Source organism: Gopherus evgoodei, chromosome 22 (genome assembly GCF_007399415.2).
Source record: "Gopherus evgoodei ecotype Sinaloan lineage chromosome 22, rGopEvg1_v1.p, whole genome shotgun sequence".
Taxonomy (NCBI): Eukaryota; Metazoa; Chordata; order Testudines; family Testudinidae; genus Gopherus; species Gopherus evgoodei.
Window position 1 is genome coordinate 8,273,511 of NC_044343.1, and position 646 is coordinate 8,274,156.

The following is a 646-nucleotide window of genomic DNA, read 5'->3' on the forward strand; positions in this document are numbered from 1 at the left end:
AAGCTGCACAGTATGTGGGAACAGTGGAGCCAGAAGCAGGAAGTGGGCCTCCAGACCAAACCAAGAGGCAGCAAGGACAGCAGGTCCCCAGCCTGCAGCAGCACGGATCACAACTCCCAAGCCAGCAGCAGCAAGGACAGAAACTCCACGCAGCTAGAGGTATCTTCACTAGAAACAGGGTCTAAGCCAGTGACCACGGCGTCCAGGCAAACCTCACGTCACTAACTCTCCCTTTGCTGTATCATGGCAGGTGGAGTCCAAGACCTTGGCGATGTCCCGTAGCCTGTCGCAGCAGCTGCAAGTTACGTACCTGAACCTCTTATCCAACGTCAGAGGCCTCCCCACACGTCTCCAGGAAAAGATGCAGGAAGTGCATCAGAACATGGCGGAGCTGCACGGGTACTTCTCCTCGGCCAACTCCTTCCAGGATTTGTCCGGCAACATCCTAAGCCAGAGCCGGGAGAAGGTGGCCAAAGCTTGGGAGGCCTTGGATGAAGTGATGGATTTTCTGTTGCAGAACCCTCCTGTAACGTGGCTTGTGGAATCCTTGGTTTCCCTGGAAGGGGAGCTGCTGGAGACAGAGGAGAAGCCAGATATACTGAAAGTCTTGAAACACTACGAGCCACAGGACTGCAAAGATGACTAG

At 54.8% G+C, this 646-nt stretch overlaps 1 protein-coding gene across 1 annotated transcript; it reads left to right on the forward strand.

Annotated features, from left to right (window-relative positions):
* Positions 1–241: 241 nt before the first annotated feature.
* LOC115638807 (perilipin-3-like) lies at positions 242–646 on the forward strand. Its single transcript, XM_030540800.1, has one exon. The coding sequence runs from the start codon at positions 272–274 to the stop codon at positions 644–646; it is 375 nt and encodes a 124-aa protein (XP_030396660.1). The 5' UTR covers positions 242–271.